Below are 27,325 nucleotides of genomic sequence, written 5' to 3'. Positions count from 1 at the left end.
ACTTGTTGGGAAGAGGGCCCCAAATCTGGCCATAAACTGGCCACAAAACTGGCCATAAACAAAATCCCTGCAGCACTGTGATATACTCGTGATGTCTATGACACCCATGCTGAAGGTTGTTGTTTTACCGAAATGAGGGCATGTAACACCTGGCCCACCCAGGGCAGAAAACCGCTTAAGGCGTTCCTAAACCACAAGCAATTGCATGAGTGATCTGTGCGTTAAGGACATGTTCCTGCTGCAGATAACTAGTCAGAACCCATCCCTTTGTTTCAACCCATCCCTTTGTTTCGGCCCATCCCTTTGTTTCTCATGAGGAATGCTTTTAGTTAATCTATAATCTATAGAAACAATGCTTATCACTGGCTTACTGTCAATAAATACGTGGGTAAAACTCTGTTCATGGCTCTCAGCTCTGAAGGCTGTCAGCCCCCTGATTTCCCACTCCACACTCTATATTTCTGTGTGTGTGTCTTTAATTCCTCCAGCACCACTGGGTTAGGGTCTCCATGACCAATCTGGTCTCAGCAGTATCCCTTTGCCTTCAGCAAGAAACTCAGCAGGTCGTGGTTATTTTCTTGGTGGAGTGACTCAAACCTTCATTCCTGAAGGGTCCAGGCCATTTGTATTTCTGCCTGGATTAGCAGAACTGTTGGAGTTTCCCATTAAGCTTAATCACAGAGCATGGCAATACTAAGAGACGCCCTAATGGATCTCCTGTATTCCACCCATACTCTTCCTTACCACCGTTGTGTAGTAGTAGACTGAGTTCATCTTGATAATCTGTGTCAATAACCCCAGCGAACACTGTAACTCCATTCTTAGCCTGTTGACTTAAAGGTAGGAGGAGCACAAATTGTCCAGGTGGCAATCTTAACTTCCAATTTAATGGATTCATTGTTGTGTCTCCTGGTGGCAGCATTCCTCCCTCTGGAACTAAGACCTCTAGGCTAGCAAAATGTAATGTCGTGAGAACAGGAAGCAAAAATGTTGCTAGTGGATCACTAAGGTTGATGATGAGTGATGCCACTTCCACTTCCACCCCTTCATTCCTGGCCCCATGAATCCTGGCTATGGGAGAAACAATATCGTATATTGGAGGCTGATTCAGAGCATTCATGGCCTTCTGGAATACTTTGCCAGAGCCCGGCAAAGTATTGTCACCTAGTTGGCGTTGTAATTGTGACTTCAAAAGGCCATTCCACTATTCTATCAATCCAGCTGCTTCAGGATGATGGGGAACATGGTAAGACTAGTGAATTCTATGAGCATGAGCCCACTGCCACACTTCTTTAGCCATAAAGTGAGTGCCTTGGTCAGAGGCAATGCTGTGTGGAATACCATGACAGTGGATAAGGCATTCTGTGAGTCCACTGATGATAGTCTTGCATACAGGATAGGCACATATCCAGAGTAAGTGTCTATTCCAGTGAGGACAAACCTCTGCCCTTTCAGAAGAGGTCCAATACAATCAACCTGCCACCAGGTAGTTGGCTGATCACCCTGAGGAAAGTGGCTACATTGAGGGCTCAGTGTCAGTCTCTGCTGCTGGCAAATTGGGCACTCGACAGTGGCTGGAGCCAGGTCTGCCTTGGTGAGTGGAAGTCCATGTTGTCAAGCCCATGCATAACCTCCATCACTGCCACCATGGCCACTTTGTTTATGGGCCCATTGGGCAATAACTGAGGTGGCTGGGGAAAGAGGCTGAGTGGTGTCCATAGAATGGGTCATACTATCCAATTGATTACTAAAATGCTCCTCTGTTGAGGTCACCCATTGGTGATCACCCACATGGGATACAAATATCTTCACAGTTTTTGACCACTCAGAGAGGTCCATCCACATACCTCTTCCCTAAATTTCTTTATCACCAATTTTCTTATGCTTCTTCCAAGTCCCTGACCATCCAGCCAAACCATTGGTTACAGTCCATGAATAAGTATATAATCGCACATCTGGCCATTTCTCCTTCCATGCAAAGTGCATAACCAGGTGCACTGCTCAAAGTTCTGCCCAATGAGAAGAGTTCCCTTCACTGCTGTTCTTCAAGGATGTCCTAGAAAGAGGCTGTAGTGCTGCAGCTGTCCACTTTTGGGTGGTGCCTGCTTATGATGTAGAACCATCTATGAACTAGGCCCTAGTCTTCTCTTTCTCTGTCAACTAATCATAAGGAACTCCCCATGAGGCCATCAGTGCAGGCTGGAGGAGACAAGGCAATGTGGCATCAGTGGAGACCATGGGCATTTGAGCACTTCCTCATGTAACTTACTTGTGCTTTCAGGACCTGCTTGAGCCTGATCACTTATATGCCACTTTCATTTGATGAGGGAATGCTGCTGTGCATGACCCACTTTATGGATAGATGGGTCAGAAAGCACCCAGTTAATGATAGGCAGTTGGGGTCATGTGGTGACTTGATGACCCATAGTCAAACATTCAGTTTCCACCAAAGCCCAGTAACAGGCCAAGAGCTGTCTCTCAAAAGGAGAGTAGTTATCCACAGATGGCAGGGTCTTGCTCCAAAATCCTAGAGGCCTCTGCTGTGATTCACCTATGGGGGACTGCCAAAGGCCCCAGTCACCATCCCTATCTGCCACTGATACCACAACCAATTGGATCTGCTGAGTCATATGGCTCCAGTGGCAGAGCAGCTTGTACAGTAGCTTGGACCTGTTACAGAGCCTTCTCCTGTACTGGACCCCACTCCAGAACAGCAGCCTTTTGGGTCACTCGACAAATGGGCCAGAGCAACACACCCAAATGAGGAATGTGTTGTCTTCAAAATCCCAGTAGGCCCAGTAGGCATTCTGCCACTTTCTTGGTTGTAGAAGGGGTCAAATGCAGCAACTTATCCTTCACCTTAGAAGGAATATCTCAACAGGCCCCACACCACTGGACCCCTAGAAATGTTACTGAGGGAGAAGTTCCCTGAATTTTAGTCAGATTTATTTCCCATTTTCTGGCATGCAAATGTCTCACCAATAAGTCCAGTGTGCTTCCCAATTCTTGCTCACTGGATCTAATCAGCATAATGTCATCAGTGTAATAGACCAGTGTGATATCTTGCGGAAGTGAAAAGTGATCAGGGTCTCTCCAAATAAGATTATGACACAAAGCCAGAAGTTGATATATCCCTGAGGTAGGACTGTAAAGGTATAATGCTGGCCTTGCCAGCTGAAGGCAAATTGCTTCTGATGGGCCTTATGGACAGGAATGGAGAAAAAGGCATCTCCTGAGTCAATGGCTGCATAGCAAGTACCAGGAGATACGTTAATTTGTTCAAATCAATGAAACCACATTTGGTGCAGCAGCTGAAATTGGAGTCACCACTTGATTAAGCTTATAATAATCCACTGTCATTCTCTAAGATCCATATGTCTTCCTCATAGGCCAAATGGGAGAGGTGAATGGGGATGTGGTGGGAATCACCACCCCTGCATCTTTCATATCCTTGATAGTGGCACTAATCTCTGCAGTCTCTCCAGGGATGCAATATTGTTTGTTATTTACTATTTTTCTAGGTAGAGGCAGCTCTTAATGCCTTCCATTTGGCGTTTCCCACCATAGTAGCCCTCACCCTACCATTCAGGGAACCAATGTGGGGGTCCTGCCAGCTGCTACGTATGTCTATGCCAGTAATGCATCCTGGCACTGGGAAAATGACCACAAGATGAGTCCAGGGACCCAGTGGACCCACTGTAAGTCAGACCTGAGCTAAAACCCCTTTAATTATCTGACCTCCATAAGCCTCTACTTTAACTGGAGGACCACGATGACATTTTGGATCCACTGGAATCAACATCAGCTCAGTGCCAGTGTCCAGTAGTCCCCAAAATGTCTGATAATTTCCCTTTCCCCAATGCACAGTTAACCAGAAGTCTCCATGGGGAAGGACAGAAAAAAGATTAACAGCATAAACTGTTGGTAGTGTAGTGGGGTCCTCCCTCAAGGGGACCTGGCCTCCCCATCATTCAAGGGGTTCTGGGTCTGTAAACCTGCTCAAGTCTGGAAATTGATTGAGGGGCCGTGATTCTATTTTTATAATTCAAATTAGTCTTTTGTCCATTCAACCTAGAAGGTTTCTGCTTATATAAATTAAGTAGGAATGCAGTAGGCTTCCTGTCAATTTCACTTCTAGGAAAACCATGATTAATTAGCCAATCCCATAGCTCTACATAAGTCAGACTATTCTGACTGCTGCTTTGTCTCTGCTGTCCATCACAGTAGCTATGTCCACTTTGCCTTTGACAGTTGAGTGCCACCACTTGGCCCCTGCCACCTTGGGATCCAATTACTCCCATTATATTTAAATTTTGTAGTTGAGTGACGGTGGTTCCCATTGTTAGATGTGACATACAGAGAAGAGCAATTACAGAGCTCTTCAAAGATGTAGGTACTACCCTCACAAATCTGTTTCACAATGCATTGTCCAAGGGATATCTTCTGGATCCTCCCAGCTGGGATGAGTAGGTCTAAAGTGACTAATCCATTCCACCTTCCCAATCTCTCTAAGCATTTGGATCCCTTCCTCTACATCAAACCACGGGATACCAGGCATTCCCAGATGACTTACAGTGGGCCATCTTTTAATCCATATTTCAGCTAACCATGCAAATAAGCTATTAGAACCTTTTTTAACTCCCTGAGCTGCAACATTAAATGCAGAGTTCCCACTTAGCGGGCCCAAATAAATAAATTCAGCCTGATCCAACTCTATGTTCCTTCCAACATTATCCCACATCCTTAATATCCATTCCCATGCCTGTTCTCCAGATTTCTGTTTATATAAGTTAAAAATTCAAGCAGTTTTTTCAAGTGTAACACACCTTCTCGTGGGTCAAACCCTCAACCTCACCTCCAGGGACCCGCTGGGACTTTAGTCATAGGTCTAGAAGCAAATGGGGGCATTAGGGGTGGCTCCTGAAGAGAATCAACATTATCTTGCCTGGCAACTGCCTCACCAGAGGCCATCACTGTTGCCTCAGGCAATGCAGGGTTTATCTCCTCAGACAAAGGTGGAATGGCTGATGGTAGCATGGGACAAGAAGGAGATATTGCCACTACTGGGAATGGTGAAGCTGTTCTGGCAAAAAAGCTTCATCAGAGTTTACAAGCTCAGTGTCCCCAGCTTCATCAGGGTCCTCCCACACATCCCCATTCAAAGTTGTAGGGTTCCATTCTTTTTCAATCAATGCCCTTACATTAACAGTAGATGCCTGGTGAGGCTGTGCCTGCACCTTTCATTGCATGTCAGCCACTTGCATGATAAGAGCTTGTGTCTATTTTTCCGCAATTTCAGGTCTTTCTCTACAGGAGGTAAGACTCTCACTCAGGGCAATCTTAGCAGATTTGAGGCTCAGTATCTGCTTCTGAAGCTGGGAGTTAGAATCCCTAGATTCATCATTTTCTTTCATTACTTTGTTCACTGAAGTTTGGAGCAACCAACCAGCTTCATTATGTTCCTTGGTTTTCCACATATGGTCAAAAGTATTAGGTATAGAGTGACTAGACTCCTTGCTTCTCACGAGCAGTGAATCAGGAGTGTCAAATGCATTTATTTTGCATAACTCTCTAAACAGTTCATGCCAAGGACTATCAGTGTTCTCCATATTATTAGAAGTAGAGTCTTAGCATTTTGGGGTCTAATCATATTAAGCAGCCAACTCCAGAACCCCAAAACCAGCAAAAGAACTCTATCCTTAATATTCTGTTCTTCTAGAACCACTTGTGTTACCAAAATCTGTATTAGTCAGCGTTCTCTAGAGGGTCAGAACTAATAGGATATATATATATACACTATATATATTATGATATATACACACACTATATATAGTAGTATATAGTATATATATATAGTATATACAGTATATGGTATATAGACTATATATACAGTCTATACACTATATTATACTATATATACTAAATATAATAGTATATGTAGTATATTATAGTATATATAGTATATTAGTATAGTATATTTGTGTGTGTGTGTGTATATATGTGAGTGTGTATATATATATATGTGTATATATATATATAGGGGGATTTATTAAGCATGAACTTACATGATCACAAGGTCCCACAATAGGCTGTCTGCAAACTGAGGAGCAAGGAGAGCCAGTCTGAGTCCCAAAACTGAGAACTTGGGGTCTGAAGTTTGAGGGCAGAAAGCATCCAGCATGAGAGAAAGATATAGGCTGTGAGGCTAGGCTGGTCTTATCCTTTCACATTTTTCTGCCTGCTTTATATTCTAGCTGTGCTGGCAGCTGATTAGATGGTGCCCACCCAGATTAAGGGTGGGTCTGCCTTTCCCAGCTCACTGACTCAAATGTTAATCTTCTTTGGCAACACCCTAACAGACACACCCAGGATCAATACTTTGAATACTCTGTATCCTTCAATCCAATTAAGTTGACACTCAGTATTAACCATCACACCATGAAAGAGTTTATGAACTCCATGTAAATGATCCATAACATATAATCATCCAAATGATCTTTCTGGTCTGAAAGCTATCCTTACGATACAAAGATCTTTCTCTATTCTGATACAAGAAATACTTACATAATATGTCTGGATTCCTCTCAACACAACCCAGAGAAGATCATACCTCTGACAGATATCCCAAGGCCTAATACCATAGGCTGAAAATAGATTTTCCCAGACAGAACATAATATGTCTCCTAAAATTTAATGACTTAAGAAGTTCAAAGGAATATCAAGAGTTCTGTCAGAAGAAATGAAGGAAGAGAATTAAAGCAAGGTTGTAGTCCATGGAGACTCAAAGACCTTTTTAGAATGGCAAATGACAGGTAGCTTTTAAACATTCACTTTGGGGTATTAAGTAATGTGCCATGACCTTTACAATTGAAGTGCAAAACCAATTTCTAAAACCAAAAGTTTAAATCACATTTTCAAATAATATAAAATGCTGTCCCACAAACATTAAAACTACAGTATAAAACTGAGTTTGTAAAAGGAGAAGTTTAGGTCAAATTCTAAAATATATTTCATAGCTACAATTGAAAATTTTCTACAAAGATAATATGAAAATTAGAAATAAACTTAGAAACTGTCATTCAATATTAAAAAAGCATATATAATTTAAATCATGCTTTATCATTCCTTATAAGCAATTTATCAAGAAAAAATATGGAAAAGATATCTTAAAATATTAAAAAATAAAACACTGGGTGTTGCTTGATTTGTATTAATATATAACATTATAATTCTACTCAGAAATCTTTGGTGTCTATAGCTCAGAGGAGAAAACTAAAACTGCATATTTTGATACTCTTTGTAATCTAATACTATCTACATATCTAATGTCATTCTATTTATTTTATATTTTAGTAATACTACCAATAAGCTTGACAAGGATATTCTATTCTCCAGTGCCTCTTTGACTTTGTATATACTGTTTCCTTTGCCTAGAATAAGCCCCATTGGCTTGTCTAAGTAAAAAACTCCCATTACTCTTTTATATTTCATATAAAATACTTTCTGAAGTCTTACTCCCTTTGTCTAACTTAGAAATTCTTTTTTTCTGAGATGGAGTCTCACTCTGTCACCTAGGCTGGAGTGCAGTGGCGCAATCTCAGCTCACTGCAACCTCCACCTCCCAAGTTCAAGCGATTCTCTTGTCTCTGCCTCCTAAGCTGGGACAACAGGTGCATGCCACCACACCTGGCTAATTTTTGTATCTTTAGTCGAAACGGGGTTTCACCATGTTAACCAGGCTGGTCTTGAATTCTGGACCTCAGGTGATCTGCCCACCTCAGCCTCCCAAAGTTCTGGGATTACAGGTGTGAGCCACTGTGCCAAGCCCAGAAATTCTTAAAGTGCTGGGATTACAGGCATGAACCACTGCACCAGCCCAGAAATTCTTTATTATATTGGTACCTTTCACCTATTAACAAACAATAATTATTTTATTATAATTAAAATGTTTATATATAGTTTCTTCTTACTAGATTGCTATATATTTGAGAATAGAGATTTTTCATTTTGGACTCAGAGCCTATACCAGACTAGGATCATATTTATAAACTAGAAATACATGAATATAGCCATGAAACAAAGGTAACAGTAACGATAACATATATAACATATATAATATATAATAACTATAACATACGGCCCCACTGTATATCAAGTACTGTAATACATGCTTTTTTCAGTATATGTTTGTACTACATTTATAGTAGTTTTTATGCTTGTATCTGAGCTATCAAGTGATCAAAGTGCGATTTATACTATTTTCTCTTGATCCAATGAATCTACCTTTTCCTTATAACTGTAGCTTTGAATTTTTCTTTTTATTCATAAGCAGTGGAACTCTTTTTCTAACATATATAATATATGAAACATAGGAAATGTAGCCCTTCTGAAAAAAGCAAATAACGGAGGACTAGACACATATACTTAGCACCCCGTTATCCTCTGTGAGTAGCTTGTAGGGACCAATATAGAGACTAACGCCCTAAAAAATTTGTTTCCATCTCTACTTATTGTCAATCTATATGTTGAAATCCTAACCCCTAGTGTGATAGTATTAGAAAGTTGGCATTTGTAGGTGATTAGGTCCTGAGGTAGAGCCCTCGTGAATGGAATTAGGCCCTTATAAAAGAGAGCTCCTTTCCCCTTCTGCCATGTGAGGACACAGGAAGAAGACAGCTGTCTGTGAATCAGGAAGAAGGCCCTCACAAAACACTAAATTTTATCTAGGACTTTCCAGTGTCCAGAGCTATGAGAAATAAATTTTTGTTGTTTATAAACCACCCAGTCTCTGTTAGTTTGTTAAAGCAGCCAAAACCAACTCAGATACAGAGAGAATGGTAGTCTGAAAACCCAACTTGGGGCAGGGTGAACATTTCCAAGAAGAATAATCCACTATATTAAACGCTGCTGCTAGGTTAAATAAAATAAGAAGATTCAACACAGGATCTACCACAGGATTGGGCAAAAGATTTATGAAAGTCACTGATGAGCCATTTCTGTGAAGTAGTTGGGGAGAAAGCCTTATAAATGTCAAATTAAAAGAGAATAAGAAAAGAAGAAACGATGAATGTATGCTAGTACTTTGAGTAGCTTTTTAAAGAAGAAAATATAAAAATAGGGGTTTAATTGAAGGAAAAATGAGGCTGAGAGATATTTTTAGATGGGACGATAGGCAAAATGGTTATATGTTTACACGAATGATTTGGCAGAGAGGAAAAAATGAAGTAAAGGGAGAAATTGCTGGTACAACATCATTGAGCAGATGAAGCAAATGAGATCTGGCAGGTAATTAAAGGTATTAGGCTTAAGTAGGAGGCAAGACAGTTCAACATCAGGAGGATAAGTGGAGTAAATATGTAGAAATGCTGTTGGGGAAAGTGATGTGCTGATAGGACCTTGTAGAAATGTTAAGTAAAATGTCTGAAGGCATTAACTAAAAGAGAATGAGAGAGCTGGGCGCAGTGGCTTAACGCCTATAATCTCAGCACTTTGGGAGGCAAAGGCAGTTGGATTGCTTCCAGAAGTCCAAGACCAGCCTGGGCAACAGGGCAAACCCCATCTCTACAAAAAATACAAAAAATTAGCCAGGTATGGTGGTGCGTGCTTGTAGTTCCAGCTACCTGGGAGGCTGAGGTGGGAGAATTACTTGAGCCTAGGAGGTTGAGGCTGCAGTGAACTGTGATTGTACCACTGCACTCCAACCTGGGCAACTGAGTGAGACCCTGTCTCAAAAAAATGAAAATAATTTCAATAAATAAAAGAGGATGGAGGGTGGGGGGAAGTACTAGATTTTAGAACAGAGAAGGTATGAAAGAGTTACATATGAGAGTGTGAGAATAACTGCAATAGAAAGAAATATTATGACTGGTGGGCATCAATAAGGGCCTTCTGAATAGTAATTGGACGAATAATAAAGATGATAGTCCCAATTATAAATGAAAGGAAGGAAAGAAAGATTGATGTGTCAAACCTAATACCAAAGTAAAAATATAAGGTAGCATAGAATCGAAGACAAAAATGAAAACCGTATTCAAACCAAAAGAAAATATAAAGGCATTAAATAAATTAACTTAGGTATGAAGAAACACTAAGCCTAACAAAATGATTTTTAAAAGTAAAGACAATTTTTAATAGATTTTACCAAATAAGCATGCAAAACATGGTAAAATTTCTTAGGTAAGTTGGTAACCATTACTATACAGCAAATGAGTGGTTATGTTGAAATTCAAATACAAGTACTTTGGTCTGACTTTCTACTCTCTTAAATGTATACTCTAAGCTAATGGCATAAAGGGTATTCCAAGATTGATGTCGATACCCGGCAAAAACAAATACGAAAGTGCAACTCATCTAAAGCTAATGATGTGAAAGGGACAAAAACACAACTAAAGCAATGTGGGAATGTTTTTTTAAAATATTACCACTTTTCATAAGCAAATAGTTTTTTTGAAAAATAAAATTTACAAAAATTCACTTGGCAAAGGAAACAACATAAATAGACCAATAATTATTTAAGAAATATGAAAATATATTAAAGTATTACCTCACTAAAAATAATTTCTAAAAAAAATTACAGATATATATTAAATGCCTTATAATATCCAAACCAATGAAGTAAAGGGAAATATGGCTGGCACCACTCTTTGAGCAGATGAAGTAAGTGAGTTCTAGCATGTAATTAGAGGTATTAGGCTTAAATAGGAAGCAGGCCTTGTTTGTCAGTGATTCTAAGAATTTTTCCTTAAGATGTAATCAAAGGTTGGAACAAAGATCAGGTATAAAACCATCTTTATAGGGCTATTTAAAATAATAATAGAAAAACTGAAAACTTTTTAAAGATCTCTTGCTATACTCCCAATAAAATATCTTTCTGCCATTTAACATTATTTTTCTGAGAATGTGCAATAGAGAAAATACTTTTTTCTATTTTTGGTGAAAATATAATTAAATTACATATATGTTAATGCATTTTCTCATTTCTATAGTATAAAATTATTCTATTCCATAAACAAAGAACAAAATAAAATACCTACTAATTCCTTCTTTAAAATTACCCAGAATGAGGGTTTTAGACAAGTGGGTAATCTGCTAACAAAGGGATTTTCTAAATAAATTCCTTTATAATTTTTCATTTGAGTAAAATTTTCTTTTCATAAAAATATATCTTTGTTAATTTCTGTACTACTTGAATAGATGTTTAAATGAAACTAATTGCACTACAGATTGTTCTCTTGTGCCTTTTCTAAATTTTCATATTCATGGGATATTTATCAATCTAAAATGTGATGTGAAGTCTGAATTCAAACTTCTAAGTGCACAATTTTCATCAAAAGAATTTCAAAGTAATAGAAAGTAAATGACTCAATTGAATTAATTAGTACTATCACACACATGCATCGATTTCTAGTTTATAAAATCACAGCCAAATAAATGTTTTTTTAAAATAGAGTTGACTTTAACAAAAAGGTGTTAATCTATAGTAATAATAAGAATCTCAATTTTTAAATTTAGAACTGAAAATAAGTAATAAACTAAACCTACAGTGTGATTCCAATTCTCAACATGTTCTGGATTCATACATGTTAATATTTTGTCTCACTTATATTCTCCTACCCAATTCTGCTATTAAAAATTCACTCTGAAACTAATCTCTGAGATTTTTCAAGCAATTATGTAACCTGCAAAAATTAAAACCTATACTCATAAAATGAATTGTGTTATTGAACTTCAATTAATTTCAGCAGAAGTTTTGCTTTTTAAGAGATATATTTAAATCTTTTCTAATATTTAAAGGATTTTATAATGTTAAATTCATTGAAGTTTCTTCTATTTAGCTTTTTAAAATATTCTCACATAGTCACTGTCTAATTTAAATTTCAGAAAATCAATATATGTGAAGCAAATAAAAAATCAGTGTATTTGACTCCATTGTATTTGAAGCTTTATCTAAACCTTAAAAAAACATTTTTTTGGTCAAGAGACTGATTCAACAAGAGAATGTGAATGAATCAATAAAATATACTGTTATTCTAAAAGAATATATACATATTCTTTTCACTGAGAACTAAGTCAATGAGGAAAAATTTATGTCTTGATAAAAATTAGTGATTTATGAAAAGAAAATCCTGATTTTCCATTTTGCTAATTTATTCAATAAACATTTATTAATATACTATTAGGTGCCAGATTCTGTGGGTGGAACCTGAATAATATACAATTAAATAAATCATTGCCTTCATGAAGCTCATAATGTAATATTGAGAGTTCTCAGTTGAAATTCTAAGTGAACTTTTATAGATTAATAAACCTTCTAAAATTGTATGCACATTTTTTTATGAGCATACACACATTTTCTCCCTAGCTTTTATTAGATCTTCAAAAAGGTCAATAATAGTAATCCAATAAATATCAATAACTAAAAGGAGCAAAGACAAACAGCTTAGCTAGTAATTGAAATAAGATGGGCAAAGTAAGATATATTCCAAAAGCAACTCTGACCTTCCTCCACTCATCAAAAATGGGGAGAGAACTAAATCTGTCTGGGGAACTCAGGAGAGAATTTACAAAAAAATGAAAATAGCAAGCAGACATTACAAATGTGGGTATACAATTTAAGAAGCCTCCAAATTTTTGCAAATATAATTGTATGGACCACCAGCATTGGACAGTTGGGGATCCTTTGTGGACATAAGACATTAAAAATATATAACTATCTCAATGGCAGATCATACAGTTAAGTAATTTTCAAGTATAACTGAATTGCAATTCTAAATCAATATCATGCATTTCTAGAATTATTTTTTTCTGTTAAAAAAAGTAAAATGTTTACGGCAAATATGTTCTCAAGAGTCACCAATTTAAACTTATTAAAGTCATGAGAGAGTGTCAAATTAAAAGAACAAGTTAATAATAAAGAGACCTAGTAATTTATCAACCCATCAACTTAAAAGTCACTTCTTTAAAGAAGGAAAATTATGAAAAATGTATGTATTGAAACAGGTTTTTAATTATTCAAGGAAATAAATTGGTGTTAAGAAGACACAAAAAAATTATAGACTCAGTTCTCAACAGAAAAGTTACCTTGAAGTTCAGTAAATATAGGATGTAATAGTTTGAAATTTCAAGAATACCTTAACAAACAATATAAAACCCATAAATGTTTTCTCTGACATGGGAAATAATTTTGCATAATAAACATCTACCATAAAGCATAAATATATAATATTAAATTTATAAAATCTTAAGAAAGAAAGAGCAAGAATATCTTAAATGCTGGAAAGACTAGTGGGAACATCCTTTACGAAGAATGCATCACAAAATGAAAAAGGATACCATTAGATTGGCTGACATTTATTATTTGTGGATACCATTAGATTGGCTGACATTTATTATTTGTGGATACCATTAAAATGAGTTTTTTAAAGGAGAGAAATTGCTCAACTAAAGATGCAATATAATTTAATATTATCAAACTATGAACAACTAAAGTACTCAACTTATCAAGACCAATATCTTATTAATCAATACTTAAAGACCTTCCCTCACTATGCTCATCAATCTAAAGTAAACAAACATCATAAACTTTGCCCAGTCCTAATCAGTTCCCCATTTACAAGACTTGCCTTAAGTCACCTAGCATAGATCCTGAAACCATATAAATACCCTCCCTTGACTTCCACCATCGAAAATAGTACTAATACTCTCGAGAGATTCTCCCTTTCTGAAGTAAGTCTAATAAAATTAGCTTTGCTTAACCAGCAGGCATTAGTCTTTGTCTTTTGGAGGAATCAACAGCCAACAAGATAACAATTCTTCGATTACTCATTTTCATTTCTTTTATTTTCTCCTTTGATGGAATGCTGAAAAGTATTTAGATTGTGACATTTTATTTTTATTTACTTACTTTTTTTTTTTTTTTTTTTTTTTGAGAAGGAGTCTCGCTCTGTCACCCAGGCTGGAGTGTAGCGGTGCAATTTTGGCTCACTGCAACCTCTGCCTCCCAGATCCAAGTGATTCTCCTGCCCCAGCCTCCTGAGTAGCTGAGACTACAGGTGCATACCACCATGCCTGGCTTATTTTTATATTTTTAGTAGAGACAAGGTTTCATCATATTGGCCAGGCTGGTCTCAAACTCCTGACCTCAAGTATCTGCCCGCCTCAGCTTCCCAAAGTGCTGGGATTACAGGCATGAGACACTGTGCCTGGCCTTAGATTGTGACATTTTAAGTAAGGAGAAAAACATGTATTCAATATAAATAAATTTGTCATTAGCCCCAAAAAGAACATTCATTTTGGTTTGCACTCAGAATTAACTGTTAAATTAATTGTTACAAATCACTATAAAATATTTTACTTTCAACAGTTAGTAGGGTAGGAATGGGGAACCTGTTTCATTCTAATTCTCAAAAGGGCAATAAAGGGCTATTGTGAACACATTTTCTAAAATCTTTCAGGTTATGATCAGAAGGTCCATAGCTTAAAAGACACCTTTATTTACTATGAACTTAAATACAGCATCCATGTTCATTAAAAGAAAATAAAAGAGCAACACACAATTTTATTTGTTCCATAGGGCTTTCTTGTGAGCTCTCTGAGAAATAATTATTTCAATAAATACTAAGAGATTTCAATGTATGGATACAAACAAGTACGTAAACAAGTGAACTTTAATATTTGTAGGAATATAAATAAATTATATATATGAGTACTGCAAAGCATATTTAGAGATAGAAAAGTTGTTTAAATAATTATTAAATTCTCAAATAATTCTTTTTAATGTCAGACTACATCTTCAAAAATCTCCTTAGTCAAAATATTTTCATTAATCAGCAATGTGAATAAAATATATGGAAAGGACTTTAATATATACATTTGTAGTACTTTCTGGAAATTAATTCTATTCTTGTGTCACTGATAAGAAGAAAATATTGACAAACCTCATATGTTGCTGGGCCTGGAGTAATCTCTTTGGACTCTTCAAAGCGCTTTGATGATTTCACAAATAAGGGTATGGGGCAAGATTTCCTTAAAACAGGATTGTATGCTGCAGGACCTGAGAGACAACAAATGTAAAAATTATGACAAAGCATATTTTAAAATTATTGATTTTGGTCATATGAATATTAGGTTTGTGCTCTTAATGTATAAAGTTAGCATGAAACAATCTTGGACCCAATGTTTTTGAATGCTTAAAATCGTTTGGTTTATGTCTTTGAAATATGATAAGCATAAGATGGTGGAATCTGTTTACTTAATAATTAAATATATTACAGCAATAATTTCCAAAAAAGAGAAAACAGTACTCCCTCAATATACTTTTACATCATGAATGAAGATGCTTAACTCTTATATCCTAAATATTCATTCACATGTTCAGTGAGGAGTTAGGGCTTGAGCTGCATTTGGAAATATAAATAGGATTTAAAGAAGCAGAAAGGTGCTTTAACAGCATTCTGGGCAGTAAACATTATGGAAATCAAGACGCAAAGATGGAATGTAGATGGAGCAATCAAATGTAGTAAACAGATGGTTTGCATGGAACAAGGCCTAATCCTAAATAAGGATTTTTGTACTTAAGCCAATCGGTTCCAACTTGTATTCTTCAATGCCCCCAAATTCTTACAGAAGTGACCAGGGGATAATTTGTAGGTAAAGCCCAAGTAGAAAAGGTTTGAATTATTTTTATTCACAACATCTCTAAAAACTTTTGAGAACCACTTTCATAGACAATGGGTAGTTCTTAAAAGTTTTAAATAGTCATGAAAAGTGGTAGTTTAGAAAGTAAATTCTGGCAGATTCTTGATTCTCATGAAGAGCGTACAACCAAGACCCCTTGCATGTGCAGTTCAGGATAGGGTTCGAGCTCCTGTGAGAATCTAATGTCAGGCTAATCTGACAGGAGGTGGAGCTCAGGCCATAATACTCACTTGCCCGCTGCTCATCTCCTGCTGGGCAGTCTGATTCCTAACAGGCCATTGACAGGTATAGGTCCTTGGCCCAGGGATACGGGACCTGTGGTCTAGTGAATGGAACCTAGCTAGTACAACTTCACAGAGAGAAGATAGGGAGAGGTATTTTTTTTCCTCATTCATATTTTAAACAATACTATTGAGTGTCTATCACATGCCAAATCTTGTGTTTCAAGAGAATGTTAGAGGTCTACTATATCGAATGTTTCAAGAGGAGAGAAGACTTAGGAAGGACACTGTAGAATATGTGGAATATAATTTTAGAAGAATGATAGTGAATGAAATTAGATTGGGGGGCATTAGAGGCAATGTATAGGGAGAGAAAATAAAACCTTTGGCCACAGAATATTGACAATAAATATAAACAGTGAAATAGAAGAGTAGATATAATGATATTAATAAAATACAAAATTAATTTCTCTATATTTCCCTAATAAGCATGCAATTCAATCTACCTATTTTGGCAAATACATTTTTGTTGATGCTTTAAAATCTAAAATATTTTTAAATTAATAGGTTAGTATGAAACATTTTTAATGGTTTTAGCTTCATTAATATAGGACATTTCAAAATTTAAGACAAAGGACATCTAGGCTCTAGCCCAATCATTCTAATATCAGCTCAATTAAGATATAGGTATCTAAAGTTCCTTGTGGGAAGCTAATGTGTTTTGATATACCAAGTGATAAGGAAAGTGTTTTTGCAAATGCCATCTTACTATAAAACAATAGCATGCACAACTTTGGAATAATATAATTTATATTTATAGTGCAGAGGAATAATGCGCATATACATACATAACATCTTTACTGACAGACATTCATACACAAACTACGTAAGGGAAAATATATCATCGACCATAGTATTCAGAATTAAAAAAATACAAACTATCATCAGAAGCTGGGTACATCATAATTCCATAGTCAGTTAATTGAAAATTGTAGTTTTAACCATAAAGATTTATAAAGGTTAATGCAACAGGTAAGGCTATTATCCAAACACTATTGTAACTGTAACTTTCATTTTCAATTATGAAGAAATATAGTCTATTCTCTACCCTTACCATCAGGCTACAGAAACTGATAAATACTTACATTCACAGCTATAACTCATTAAAGAAAAGAAATTATTCAAATGTAATTGTAGATTTCTTTTTATTGGAATTCCTTTGAGGAACATTAACTGAAGCAAAACTTCTCAATATGCATCTTGCTCCATTTTAGCACTTAGCCTGGTTTAAGCTACAGAATATTTTTTAAATAAAACAAAGCCTTATCATACTTAGTTTTAAAATACACTTTCAATTACATATGCTATTGCTTATATGATACAGGTCAAAGACTTACATTGCTTCATCAGCTCTCATTCATAGCTAGATTATGCAGAAACTATCTTCTTTTTAGATACCAAAATGTCACATTTTAATCACAGGTAATAAGGAAGAAAACTTCTCATTCCAAATCAAACACCTATGAAAAGTCTGCCTGAATCATGGCTAGTATATAATGGGAAATTCAAGAGTAGGTGATTCTTATAATTGCATATTTTCCAGCCCTGTGCCAACTCAGTCTCTATGAAATGTCAACCAATGCTACAGGGCAAAAATGGAACATAACAGGAACAGTGAGTAATTTAAAATAAAAACCTATGTTTCTGTCCCTTCAATATGAGCATCTTGGTGCATTAGAGTGGCCTCAGAAAAAACAACTTCTATAAATAAAGCTACAAAATCTCAGATTTCATAAGTCGTTTGCTTTATAATGGGCTAAAATTATAAATAATGTAATCATTCTTACTATGAATACTTTTTTCATGTGAAGGTGACACAAATCTACTAAAAATTAAATATCCCATATATGAGCATACTAAAACCCTGGAAGAAAACCTAGGCAATACCATTCAGGACATAGGCATGGGCAAAGACTTCATGACTAAAACACCAAAAGCAATGGCAACAAAATCAAAAACTGACAAATAGGATCTAATTAAACTAAAGAGCTTCTGCACAGCAAAAGTAACTATCATCAGAGTGAACAGGCAACCTACAGAATGGGAGAAAATTTTTGCAATCTACCCATCTGACAAAGGGCTAATATCCAGAATCTACAAAGAATTCAAACAAATTTACAAGAAATAAATAACCCCATCAAAAGGTTGGCGAAGGATGTGAACAGACACTTCTCAAAAGAAGACATTTATGCAGCCAACAAACATATGAAAAAAAGCTCATCATCACTGGCCATTAGAGAAATGCAAATCAAAACCACAATGACATACCATCTCCATCTCATGCCAGTTAGAATGGTGATCATTAAAAAAATCAGGAAACAACAGATGCTGAAGAGGATGTGGAGAAACAGGAATGCTTTTATGTTGTTGGTGGGAGTGTAAATTAGTTCAACCATTGTGGAAGACAGTGTGGCAATTCCTCAAGGATCTAGAACCAGAAATACCATTTAACCCAGCAATCCCATTACTGAGTATATACTCAAAGGACTATTAATCATTCTGCTATAAAGACACTTGCACACATATGTTTATTGCAGCATTGTTCACAATAGCAAAGACTTCGAACCAACCCAAATGCCCATCAATGATAGACTGGATAAAGAAAATGTGGCACATATACACCATGGAATACTATGCAGGTACAAAAAAAGGATGAGTTCATGTCCTTTGCAGGGACATGGATGAAGCTGGAAACCATTATTCTCAGCAAACTAACACAGGAACAGAAAACCAAACACCACATGTTTTCACTCAGAAGTAGGAGATGAACAATGAGAACACATGGACACAGGGAGGGGAACATCACACACTGGAGCCTGTGGGGGTAGGGGTGGAAGGCTAGGGGAGGGATAACATTAGGAGAAATACCTAATGTAGGTGACGGGTCGATGGGTGCAGCAAACCACCGTGGCACGTGTATACCTATGAAACAAACCTGCACGTTCTGCACATGTATCCCAGACCTTAAAGTACAATTTTTAAAAAGGGGTTAAAAATCAATTAGGAAATTGTCCACTGAAATTTCATGGTTTTAAAATGTCATTTAGAAAGTTTATACATTTATGGAACACATTTTCTCATACTGATTTTATTCTTCAGCTTTACAAATGAAGTAATAGCAAAGAGAAAAGACTAGTACACAAAGAAGTATCATCATCAATGCCAGAGACACATTTAGGTTTAATGCTCTTCCGCTACCTCTAAGACTAGCTTTGATTAAATGGCACTTCAGATTATGACCACAGAACTGCACAGTCTATTAAATTGAGCTATAGGTAACAAAGAAAAAAGAGTCCCAATACTACATTAATTTTAAACAAAATGTCCATTTATTTTTGCCATCCCTTTAAATTATCCATTCAAAAATAAAAAGGGTATTACATATTTTAAGAAATAAGATTTTACATATTCAAGGATATCTTAAAGTTATTATAGAGTATCTGGAAGTTATTGTGTACAAAGCCCCCAAGAAATTGACTATTTTAATGCACTCCAAACTAAGTAGACTGAGAAATTCATCTCCTGGCATCTACCTAAAGCATGCACCTGTTAAAACATGTGTTCCTAGCACTGATTAAGCTATAGGACTGTCACTGTTATGACATATAAATACGAAATCATATGGATTTGGCTTGACTGAAATATCTCTTCAGACAGCAATGTCTGTTTATCTGTGTACCTCTAATACATACTTATCAAAATGTACATCCATAAGCCCTGTCAAGTGAAGTCTTTCAACTGCTGCTATAAAAAAGATACTTCCACTCTGTGATAACGTTAAGTACATTGTAGGTAAATTTGAATGACTTTCGCCAGTCATAAATGTGGGTGTAATACAGTTTCTGTGTGAATTATAGGAACCAACTGGAAGGAAGGATAATCACCTTTCACCTAAAACCACTTTGAGTAGGCAGTACATAAATATGTAACACATGAATTATTTTTAAGAATGAACAGAATTACCAAATAATAAAATACGCAGTTGTCTTTGAGGTAAGCAGAATACTTCACAATTGTCCTGAAATATTAGTGGCAAATTCTCATAATTAAATTTTGGCTTTATACTTCACAGTTCTTATGTAAAGGTTTGAAGCCATATTGCCAAGAAAATTATCAAGGCAAAAAAGTAGAGTAAGTCTCAACATATATTTGAAGTTCCCTTAGATCACCATTATCAGGGCTAAATTAGCACCACTCTATTTAGCAAGGCATTCCCTCTGTCAAGACTGATACTTATCTCTGGGAATATTACATGTACAAATCAGGATAATGCTAAAATATGTCACATCACAGATGAAGTTACATAAAGTCCTTTAAATAAAGTACCAACTTTATTTTAAAAGTAATTAAAACACTTGATTTAAATAAACTAAATTCTTCACAAACATTAAAGAAAATCACTAATGTATACCATTTAAACTGTGACTATTTGCCATTTTCTCAACTCGTTAAAAATTGTAAGGTTTCTAAATATGTTTGGATTTGAATCTGCTGCTAACATCTTTACCTGTATAACTCTGCTAGGAAAAACTAGACTAAAAGAGTTTAGAGTTTCCAGAAAGAGGAGCCTACATTATTTATTTAGTGAGGAGCCAATTAAACAAAGATTAATATTTCATTTACAACTTAAATGAACAACTTCTCTATCCCAAAGCAAATATATGCTATAGATGAAATGAATGATACAATACTTTTCATGCTTTGATGTCATCAAAATTTTTTTACATTCATTGGATTTTAAACAAGAACTATTAGATTAACCATTGAATATTGCAGTAACCTTTGTCCTCCTTTTTAGTGAACCAAAATCTATATATTCAAATCTAAATAAGAATGCTTTTCTTCACTCTTACAGTATTCTTTGGTCACTATGATCCTGTAATCATGTAATGTAAATATTCTCTAACTTGTTCCTATGTCCTACTAGAATAAGAGACAGCAGACTACTGTGAGAATTCAGCAGCATTCTTCCCTTTCAAAGCTTCTCATCAACTAAGGTTGAATATTCCTAATCCAAAAATCTGAAATCCAAAGTACTCCAAAATCTGAAACTTTTCAAGCATTAGCATGATGCTCAAAGAAAATACTGATTGATACATTTCAGATTCTGGATTTTCAGATTAGGGATGCTGAACTGTTGAGTATAAATAATGTAAATCTAAGATCCAAAAACTTTGAAATCTGAAACACTTCTGGTCTCAATCATTTTGGATAAGACGTACCACTGGTTAATTATAACCAAGACTAGTAACAGTGGAATTTTTTACATTAATAATGTCTACTTCCAAATAATTAAGGGATTCCTCATCTGGCTTTAGTACCTACAGCTCACAGGGTTTATTCACTACCCTTCTATAGCTTTAGAAATGTTACTCCACTGGTCTCTGGCTGAACTTCTTGTAGGGCATGACATATCAGACTAAAAAACAAAAACAATCAGATTATGCAGCATCACATATTTTATGTTGTTCATGGACCACAGACATCAGAATCATCCCAATTAGTGTAAAAATGAAGACCCCTTGGATTCATCCCAAAATAATAAATCATATTCTCTGAAAGTGGGACCCAGAAAACAATTTCAACAAAACCCATAATATTTATACTTTAAATCAGTTTTCTCTCAAATAATCTTGGTAACCAGTGATCCAGACAAAGAATAAACCTTCCGAAATTCTGGATGAGACTATAATTTTCTCTGAAATACATCTGAATCTTATGTGCCTGCCTATGGTAGAGCCTCTATAAATGCTTATTCAGCTGAACTGAACTGAATCAAGAAAGGAAGAATCAATTTATGAGCTACCTAGAATCTGCTTCTTTGACTTTAAGCATTTTAACAATTTTCTTGTCATTTTACTTTCTTTTTAGTAACTGTCCATGAAAAGAAATAGATGGATTGAAGTCGCATTTCTATTTATAATATGCAAATAGCATTTAGATGACACATCACATAAATATTTGTAAATATGTTAGAGCAATTGTTACCTGGGACGAAAGAGATTAACATGAGACTGGCAGTATTAAGATAGGAAAAAGACTTTCTTTTCAGTATACATCCTTCACTATAGTATGAATTCTGTTATGTGGATGTCATACTATTTTAATCTTGGACCAAACTGGCAAACTTATTTCATGATAACTGAAGAGGCAATGCTTGCAAGTATATTTTCATCTCTATGTTATTTTAGCCTATTATTTCTAGAATAAATCTTAAACCTAAATTGAAATTCAATCTTTCTATAGCCATATAACCTTGATTAATTCTCTAAATCATGCTCACCTTTAGTCTTCTCTTTTGTAATAGAAATAAAAAAAAAACCAGCTCAGAGAAGTTAAACAACTTTCATAAGTTATAAAATGAGTAAGGATCAAAGTACCTGCTTTTCATCCTTGGAATATCCCTGAAAGGGTAGAAGGGGGAAAATTATTATTTAAACTTCACAGAAAACAGAGTTAAATAGCAGAGCTGTGGCTTCACTTTATGGTTTTAATAGCTCTAGTTTTAACAGTAGTAAAAACTACTTCATGCTGCCTTCTTAATCTCCATTAGATGTCTCAGCACCTCCAAAACCATCAAATTTGCCAAACAAATATCATATTAATCAAATGACAATGTTATGCTTTTACCGCAGCATGACAATTCTCTAAAAGGTGAATTGGGTCTAGGAGATGGAATAAATAAGCATAGTTGATAAATTTAGGGAATTTTTTTCTTGAATTAATTACTAATTCACTAGAGCACCAAAAATAGAGGTAATTTTTGTTTTACCCATATATTTTAAAAGTTGTAAGTATAAACACATTTAAGGAAAGCACAAATATCACAATTCTAAAAATCAAGTTGTCTTCAAATCTCCATATTACCACATTGCTAGTTGTCAAGGCTGCCACACACTGCTACTTTCAAAGCCTGTTATAAACAACAATAAAACAAATTCTAGAGTTAAATGCTATTTTTCTAGAATCCAATAGCACTACATCCTATCTTTGGGTGAAGGCTGCCTCTCTGTGGTAGAATGCAATGTTATGTCTTCCCTGAGAGACAATCTTCTCTCTCATAGTTTTAACTAGAAATCATCTGTATAATATTCAAAAATATACAGATTTAAATACAGTGCCTTAACCATTTCTTTCAGGATTATACGTTTGCCTTCATGTTTAGAAAAATCTTTGAACCGCAAGGAACAGCCTCACTCATTTAGGCAAGCACGTATAGCAGGAGATGAAAACAGCATTTCTTGCTAGTAACAGAAATCAAGTAAAAACGAATTGCTCAAAAAGAACAGTCATGTTTGCTGTCTTTTTTGAAAGCTGAAGTCATTATTCACTTTACACTGAGTGACCTCTGCTGGTCAGAAAGACACATATTAATGGACATCATATCTACCAGAAAGCAGCTGTTATCTTAATTTCCCCAAGTAATTACTCAGATATATTGTGTGTCATGAGAGGAACTTGGCTATTCACTTACAGTGCAACAATACAGGAACATATCCTATTTCAAATACTGAAAGTCAAGAAGCAAATATCAAATGGATATCTTTTACAAACATTGAGTTAATTGTTATTTCTTCACTAATGTCCATTGTTAGTTGAAATAAAAGTAGACTCAAAAGGTCTTCTTATTATAAGACTTATTTTGAAAGGAAGTATATGCTATAATAAAAAAATTAAGATTTTGGTATTTTTAACTATAGGATGACCGAAAGCTTAGCATTTGTACACTATTAACTGAAATAAACAAAACATATTTATACGATAAATATATGACTTGTTATAGCTCAGAAGTAAAGAATTTATTTAGCTAAGTAATACAGTTACAAAAATTACATTTACCTTCTCTAAAACAGAACATGCTACACATCAGAAACTGTAAAACCTAATTAGGAGAAGGTGTCCAGAGACTCAGAGTAAACATTTAAACAACCACTATCAAAATACTCTTTTTAAAACATATATCACTGCAAAAACTGCGCAGATTGTTTTTCTTTATAATTTTAATAGAGGTCACAACCTTTGACATGAAATATATCAATAAAAACACCAAAGAATGTTGCCTACAAAAATTTTTTATTAAGAAAATTATTATATATCCTGATTGCTAATTATTACAATGTCCCCCTCCCCTCCTTTTTCTTCTTTTTAACGATGTCCAGGAGGGGAAAAAAAAAAGAAGCATATTTGGTCTTTGCTTCAGCAAATACTGAAATCTATTTATATGCAAATAAGCTATCCATGATTAGTATGAGAAAAGACTTGTGTATAAAGGAGACAAATTATCACTAGAAGCCATTAATGAAATCTATTTCAAAACATAACATTTTACAAGAGCCCTCACTCATGTAATATTTGCTTAAGCCTCGAGGGGAAATGGTGAGTTCTACACTTAGATGAAATCTGATACTAGATTATTTCCCACGCCAATTTGTTTTATAAAATGAATTTATCCTTTCCTTAAAAATGACTTGATAATTCTAACTCCAGTGAGTCTTTTTAGAGAACTTCATCATTAAAATCAGAGCCTTATGTGTTTGTCACATAATTGCCACACTTTTTGCGGGGTTTTATTTTGTGTCTGTTAGAATAATTGTCATTCTTTAGGGTTTAAAATGTTAACATTCATTTTTATATTCTATGTATATTCATTTTTATATTCTGCATATAAAAATGAACAAATAGATGAGTCTTAAGAGGGAACATGAGTCTTTCTGGAATAAGTTGAATTTCTATTGAAAATAATAAAATAAGCAATAATTAATAGACCTATAAAATACTTTTGTATATGTTTTTCATTTTCTTTTGGGGTATCTTGCTTTGTTCTCCTTTACATCATAAATTTCTTGTTTAGTCCATATTTGAGTCTCTGCCAATTTTTTTTTTTTTTTTTGAGACAGAGCCTTGCTCTGTCGCCCAGGCTGGAGTGCAGTGGCGCGATCTCCGCTCACTGAAAGTTTTGCCTCCCGGGTTCACGCCATTCTCCTGCCTCAGCCTCCTGAGTAGCTGGGACTACAGGTGCCCACCACCACACCCAGCTAATTTTTTTTTTTTTTTTTTTTTTTTGTATTTTTAGTGGAGACGGGGTTTCACCATGTTAGCCAGGATGGTCTCTATCTCCCGACCTCGTGATCCGCCCGCCTCGGCCTCCCAAAGTGCTGGGATTACAGGCGTGAGCCACCACGCCCGGCCGAGTCTCTGCCAATTTTAAATATCGCAGATATTTCTTCTTTCTGTCATCTACCGAGCTTTTCCTAGGATGCCCAATGTTGAAGAGAAATCCTTCGTTTTAAAATAGTTAAGCTCAGATTTTTTTTTATAGTTGTTACTTTTGGAGTTTTTAGTAAGAAGTATTTCCCCACTTTCTAGGTTGTAACACTATTCTCTTAGACACTGAGGACTCCAAAAGGTGGGAGGGAGGGAGGGGTTAAGGGTTAAAAATCTACCTATTGGATACTGTGTTCACTATTGGGATGACAGATTCAATGGAAGCCCAAACCCCACCAATATGCAATATATTCCTGCAGCAAACATGCACGTGTACCCACTGAATCTGATTTCTTTTTAATTAAAAAATCAGTATTCACTGATATTTTCTTCAAATAACTTTGTAGTTTTACCTTTCCATTTAGGTCTTTAATCCATATAGATTCCATTTTTGTACATGGTATTTTGTAAGGATCTAATCTTATTTTCTCTGGTAAATGTATTGGTCCATTTTCACACTGCTATAAAGAACTGCCTGAGACTGGGTAATTTATAAGCAGAAAAGGTTTAATTGACTCACATTTCCACGTGGCTATGGAGGCCTCAGGAAATGTACAGGCATGGTGGAAGGTGAAGGGGAAGCAGGCACTTCTTCATGAGGCAGTAGGAGAGAGAGCATGAAGAGGGAACTGCCACTTTTAAACCATCAGATCTTGTGATAACACTATCATGAGAACGGCATAAGGGAAACTGTTCCCATGATCCAATCACCTCCAACCAGGTCCCTCCCTCAACACGTGGTGATTACAATTTGAGATGAGATTTGGGTGGGGACACAGAGCCAAACCATATCAGTAAGTTTGTCAGTTTCCCCAGTATGTCAACTAAATAATTTTTGTTTACGTATTGAGTTGCAGTGACATCTTTACAATAAATTGTCTTCACATATACATTAATCTGCCTCTGAATTTTCTGTTTCCTTATTCATTTGTCTTGCTTTTGTGCCGAAACTGCAAAGTTTTTATTAATATAGATTTGCAGTGTGTCTTAATAAATGGTATTGGAATTTCTCCCCTTCTCTATTCCTTTTTTTAAGCTCTTCATATACCTTTATTTTTACACACATTTATATGTGATCATTAATTTCTTCAAAAAATCCAACTGGAATCTTAAGTGGGGTTACATTTATAGATTAAGAAAAGTAAAACATATCTTGATTATATAAAGTCATCACATTCAAGTGCCTAGAATAGCTCTTCATTTATTCAGACCACTATCTATGTCTATTATTAGTTTAAAAATTATCTTTATGAAATTGTTTTTTCTTATTTAATCCTAGGAACATTATTTTACTGTGAGTTGTACATTATTTCATTACTCTTTTGAAAATGATCACTGCTGGTATTGAGAACTGTTACTGGCTGTGTAAGTCATTCTCTATCCAGCAAGTGTGGTGAATTTTCTTATCAGTTCTAGTAGTTTCTGGATATTTTTAAAAGTTGCTATATGATGCTATAATCTGCAATTTAAAGTAGGTTTATATCTTTTCTTCCAATACTTCCTTCTTTTTATGTTATTAGGTATTCTATCTTTAGGTATTGATGTGAACCACCTACTTTGTTAAGAAGGTATGGTAATAGTAGGTATCCTTGTCTTCCTTTCTTTAAGAATAATGTCTTAGGATTATAGCCTTTATCAAGTTAAGAAAGTTACTAATATTCATAGCTTTCTGAGATTTTTAAATCACAATAGGTATATTTAATTAAAAAATTGCTTATGCAGGTCTTTATTCAAGTACTTCTTGAAAGAGTACAGTACAGAAATATGAAAATACCCTAGAAAACACTGCTCCCAGAACTCTTCTTGACTCAAATCCTGTTGATTTATCTTTGCTTTTAGGTGACTAGGCAGTTTAGAATGCAATATTTTTTTGCCTATCTCCCCCGACTATGCTTAATACTTGCTATTACAAGAAAAGAGCATGTGCAAATGAGAATGAGGTATGATAGTGGGAAGGTAGTTGGGTGTTCTACTTATTCATCCTAAAGTCCACTAATAAATTCATCCTAAAGTCCAATAATACATACATCCCTTCCTCTGCTAACCTACACAGAGTTGCAAGTCAGAACTGTTGCTGAAAGGGA

At 35.4% G+C, this 27,325-nt stretch overlaps 1 protein-coding gene across 1 annotated transcript in view; it reads right to left on the bottom strand.

Annotated features, from left to right (window-relative positions):
- The window catches only part of STPG2 (sperm tail PG-rich repeat containing 2), a 473,086-nt gene that overhangs the window by 41,058 nt on the left and 404,703 nt on the right, over positions 1 to 27,325 (bottom strand). Inside the window, exon 12 of the mRNA XM_063611010.1 lies at positions 14,937 to 15,052. Within this exon, the coding sequence (XP_063467080.1) occupies positions 14,937 to 15,052 (116 nt within the window). The remainder of the gene's footprint in view (positions 1 to 14,936; positions 15,053 to 27,325) is intronic.

Source organism: Symphalangus syndactylus, chromosome 10 (assembly GCF_028878055.3).
Source record: "Symphalangus syndactylus isolate Jambi chromosome 10, NHGRI_mSymSyn1-v2.1_pri, whole genome shotgun sequence".
Classification (NCBI taxonomy): Eukaryota; Metazoa; Chordata; class Mammalia; order Primates; family Hylobatidae; genus Symphalangus; species Symphalangus syndactylus.
Note: the sequence above shows the minus strand (reverse complement) of the source record. Positions and strands in the feature narration are given on the sequence as shown.